Source organism: Mastomys coucha, unplaced genomic scaffold (assembly GCF_008632895.1).
Source record: "Mastomys coucha isolate ucsf_1 unplaced genomic scaffold, UCSF_Mcou_1 pScaffold18, whole genome shotgun sequence".
Lineage (NCBI taxonomy): Eukaryota > Metazoa > Chordata > Mammalia > Rodentia > Muridae > Mastomys > Mastomys coucha.
In genome coordinates, this window is record NW_022196900.1 from 98,000,110 (window position 1) to 98,004,829 (window position 4,720).

At 57.5% G+C, this 4,720-nt stretch overlaps 1 protein-coding gene across 1 annotated transcript; it reads left to right on the forward strand.

Moving 5' to 3' along the window:
* Positions 1-529: 529 nt before the first annotated feature.
* On the forward strand, positions 530-4,271 carry Hspb7 (heat shock protein family B (small) member 7). The gene is made up of 3 exons (XM_031376961.1): positions 530-993; positions 1,490-1,623; positions 2,881-4,271. The coding sequence occupies exons 1-3, from the start codon at positions 801-803 to the stop codon at positions 3,058-3,060; spliced, it is 507 nt and encodes a 168-aa protein (XP_031232821.1). The 5' UTR covers positions 530-800; the 3' UTR covers positions 3,061-4,271.
* Positions 4,272-4,720: the final 449 nt, after the last annotated feature.

Here is a 4,720-nt window from a genome sequence, read left to right on the forward strand (position 1 = left end):
GCGGTCTCCTTTACCTGAATGTAAAATCATGTGACTAGGACCCTGGGCAGACATCAGCTCTGAGCCGGGGTAGAGTGGCCTGTTACCAGCGGCTTCGCCTCTTAGACCCTCGAAGGACAGTTACAGAGTTATCTACTCTTTCCCTGGAGCTGGGCCCAACCCCACCCCCAGCCCCAACTCCAGCTGCCACTTAGGGTCCTGAGATTGGGGATGAGGTAAAAAATCGCCAGTCCCTGTGGCAGTTGACAGGGGTCAGCCACACGTTCTCTCTCCCCTCCCTGGGCTTTCTCAGTCTTCCCTAAGAGATAGCTGGACCCGGAGCTCCACAGAGTCCCTCAGGGTGCCTGTGTGTATACACCCACTCTTCGGGAGTCCAATAAAGGAGGCACAGGACAAGAGGAGAGTACCATCCCAGGCTAGTGAGGGGACCATTAAACCACAAAGTCCTGGGGGCAGGCACAGGGCAGGATCCACCCCCTGCCCTGGCAGGTACAGAGGCGCTTGGGGCTGGCGCTCTGCGCTTGGAGTGCCAGGCGGTGAGCTCAGCCCTTCAACCCTTCCCTCCTGTGTTGGGCTGTCAGCAGAGCCGTTTCTCCCAAGAAGATTTCCAGGCCCCTCTGGGCCATGAAGAGGCCTAAATTTAGCCAGCAGACAAGGGGCTGGCCTCGAGCCCAGGGACAGTTGGGCCTTATAAAGCGCTGGCAGTCAGGGGCCCCCGGCACGCGTCCCTGAAGGCCTGCACCCACGCGTTTCTCCAGCCCAGCCCCTGCCCGTCAGGACAGGGCCCCCGCTGCCTGTGGATGAGCCATCGGACCTCCTCCGCCTTCAGAGCGGAGAGAAGCTTCCGTTCCTCCTCTTCATCCTCCTCCTCTTCTTCTTCGGCCTCCCGTGCCCTTCCAGCCCAGGACCCACCCATGGAGAAGGCCCTGAGCATGTTTTCGGACGATTTTGGCAGTTTCATGCTGCCCCACTCGGAGCCCCTGGCCTTCCCAGGCAAGTGCTGGGTTTTGAGGGGAGGGAAGGGGCACAGGTGGGGGACATCTGCTTCAGGCCGTTGTCGAGCATGCTGTGGCCACCCACCTGTCACATGTGGAGGCCAAGACAGACCTGGCCACCAAGACAGATGTGGCTACAATAAAAGTGGGCCACTGGGACCCTAGGGGTCTGATGTGAATCAAATAGTCTTGTATGGCCAGTGTCATAATGGGAGCCCTGGAGATTCTGATGCTGGGACCCAGGGGTGGCTGACCCCTCAGAGCTCCCAAGTCTAGGTCAAATTGCTAAAGGGGGGACTTGCATGCATAGACACACAGATTGAACTGAGTGAGGCTCACCTCACTCCCTCAGGGGTAAGGTAAGGCTCACAAGAGTGAGGAGAGAGGCTCTTGTCTGGGCGAGTCACTCATTCCCCAAGAGAAGAGCAGAGACCCTGGGGGTCTGAGGCTCAGGCTCGCTCGGTGCCCAGCTTATATAACAGCCTTGCCCACAGCCCGTCCTGGGGGACAAGGCAACATCAAGACCCTCGGGGATGCCTACGAGTTTACAGTGGACATGAGAGACTTCTCCCCTGAAGACATCATTGTTACCACCTTCAACAACCACATCGAGGTGCGGGCAGAGAAGGTGAGTCTGGCCCCTGACTTACCCCAGGGTCCCCACCTTTGCTCCTCCACTCTGCCTGGTCTAGCCTGTTCTGTGGGTCCTACTTCTCACCTATCTTTTTAGGCTTTGTACCCTGCCTCATGTCCCTTCCCTGTCTGTGCTCACCCAGGGCAAACTGGAGCCATTTCCTGGTGGGCTCACAGGCCAGGGATCTGTACAGATCCCTCTCCAACCTAAGGTTCACAGAACCTGTCTCTGGGGACCATGCCATGGCACCCGAAGACCCTCTAAGGATGGGTGAGGAATCCTGGGCAGAGAGGAACCTGAGTGATTGAGACGTAAGGGGGTGAGGAGACAAGGAGTGGCCACAGTGGAAAGTGACCATGGTGGAGTAAAGACGGCTTCCTGGCACAGGGTAGAGAAGGTGACAATGACACACCCAACCTGGGCAGCACGCTCCATTCCTACCTCGCCTTCATCCCAGAGCCAGAAGTGTGGGTCCTGTCTTGGTACCTCCATACTGGGACGGAGGCTGAGCAGAAAGGCCTGAAGCTGAGTCACATTCACCCTACACCTCATGTACCTTATCCAGAGTCTCAGGGTACCTGGATCACCAGAGAAGCATGGCCAGCACACGCAGCGGCTGCACCGGCTCTTAAGCCAGTGCTTAAGGATGATCTTAAATATTCTTAGAGGATATTTACCAATACCATCTTGCCACTCCCAGGCTTGGCTAACTCCCCTAACTCAGGCTGAACACTGGGAAACCCTGCCAGGGGTTCGAGGACTGAACCACTGGCTGCACGTGCCAGCCCCACGTCCCAAGAATGACTCAGCCAGCCTACTCCACTGGACGCTATGTGCTAGCTGGGCTGCTCATGGGGGAGGGCGGTGGCCCTGGTGGTGGACACTCAGGGTGCCTGGGGATCCAGAGGGCACAGCTGTGTCATCTCCCCACTATAGCTCAAGAGTCCCAGACCTCCAGTCGCTGCTGTGGAAGCTCAACCTTTATTGAGCCCCACCCAGCCCCATTCTATACCCAGATTCCCTCGGGACCCCTAGAATGCCTCTGAGCCCTTCTGCACAGCCCTTGGCTCCTGGCCACTCCAACACCCCTGGCCAGATCTTTCGAACCTGATAACTGAACCCTTCAGCACACAGTGGGGTAACTGAAGACAGAGAGCAAAGAAGAGACTCTGGTTTGATTTGGGCATCACCAGAAGCCAGGGTGGGGCTAAAGCTGGGGCAGCCATTCCTGACCTGTCATCTGTCCCCTAGCTGGCAGCTGATGGCACAGTCATGAACACCTTTGCTCACAAGTGCCAACTACCAGAAGATGTGGACCCTACGTCGGTGACCTCGGCCCTACGAGAGGACGGCAGCCTCACCATCCGTGCGCGGCGTCACCCACACACAGAACATGTCCAGCAGACCTTCCGGACGGAGATAAAAATCTGAGGGTCTCCCCACCCCTGGCCTCCCCCCATCTCCTCCCCCACTGGCCTGCTGGTGAGGTCATCATGACCCCTGACAATGGCTCCCCAGGGCATCTCGGCCCAGGCTCCAGTCACTTCACACACTCTTAGGCCCCAGGTGGGTCACCCCCACCCCAAACTAGGGCCCTCCTCTCCACCCAAGGCAGTCCAGGGACCCGCTTGCCTTCATCCAGATAGACCCTCCCTATCTTAGTTCACAATAGAGAACCTGGGGTACTGACCTGGGGGGAGGGGCGGCGCAAGATGAGGACAGAGCCTATAACACAGAGTGGTGGCATCAGTGGGATTTCTGCAGGGCAGGGGACCAGGAGCCCTCCTGGCAGATGAAAGGCTGGCCACAAACAGTGCTTCTGGCCTAGGTGGACTGCCTCAGGGAAGCCAGAAAGACACCCATGACGACTGTCACCTCCCTTGCAACTCTCAAAGCCTCGAACCCAGGGCTACCTGTCACCCCAGCCTCTAACCACTACGTGTACCAGGCAAGGACACCTGTGCTTAGATGGGGTTTATGCTCCTGTCTCCAGCTGCTGGTGCATGAGGCCACAGCCCCAGGCTCCTGGGTGGCTCCCTCTACAGAGAGGGTCCTCTGTGGAAGTGAGAGGAAGAGCCAAGACTTGTGTACACACACACACACCACACACACACACACACACACACACCATTGTCCTATGCCTTAAACACCCATTCCCATTAGTTGGAGCCCAATTCAAAGCATTCTAGAATCATACTTAGCATCTCTGTTTTCATCAATGGAGACGTGGCGTCTCTGAGCCTGGGCAGGTTTGTCTCTGAAGCCAGCGCTGCCTCAGCCACTCTCAGCCCCTCACGTCTGTGTACTGGGGACACTTCCCCCCATTCCACCTCTCCTGAGCCACATGCCCTGCTTCACCCTGACTGCAGACCGTGGCCAGGGGAAGAGCCCCAACCCAGATCCCTTCTGGCTCCCAAATCCAGGACAAAACCCTTGTCAGCCTTCACCCTGGGGGACCCGGGCTCTGCCTCAGTCTCCAAGTTTAAAATCGGGTGTAAAAGGGGGAAGCTCACTGTCAGTTGGGGTCCCTGGGGCCTCTGAAGTCTTGGGACCCTGTGGTTAGGGAGGGTGGGGGAGAGGGTCGTGTGAGTCTATAGTCTCTATAACATGTACACAATAAAAGGACAGACTTGTGAAGACCCTACCTGAAGTTCTACCTGGGAGGAGGGCGGAGTGGGTGGGGAGGACTTCTGGGCTGGGGAGGAAAGCTTAAAGGGCTTCCATGTCTTGGGGAGAGGCAGCCTGTTCTCCTCAAACCCGCTTGCAGAAATCCCGGCGTTATTCTTCAGAAACCCTTACACAACCTGTCTCCAGGCTGCTTGCCCTTCGCTTTGGATTCACTCTTTATTTTCAAGAGGAATGTCTGAGCTGGACTCACCCAACACTACGTTCTGCACTGTCACAAGCCAGGGCTACAACGTTGCCTCTTGCAGGAGGCCTCTGAGGCCCAGAGAAGCTAAGTGATTGGCCCAAGCTCACACAGCTCCGAAGATACAGCCAATTGGAATCGGGGGGTAGGGCCGCCGCAGGGTAGGGTGCTGGATGGCTGTAAGCCTGGCAAGTTCTGGGCGGAAGGGGTCCCCCTCGCTCC

What these genes read in the sequence shown, in the direction of transcription:
- Hspb7 (XM_031376961.1), top strand. Translation starts at nt 801, where the DNA reads ATGAGCCATCGGACCTCCTCCGCCTTCAGAGCGGAGAGAAGCTTCCGT. An exon ending in GGAGCCCCTGGCCTTCCCAG is followed by an intron (nt 994 to 1,489) that starts GCAAGTGCTGGG and finishes CCTTGCCCACAG; the next exon opens with CCCGTCCTGGGGGACAAGGC. An exon ending in TCGAGGTGCGGGCAGAGAAG is followed by an intron (nt 1,624 to 2,880) that starts GTGAGTCTGGCC and finishes TCTGTCCCCTAG; the next exon opens with CTGGCAGCTGATGGCACAGT.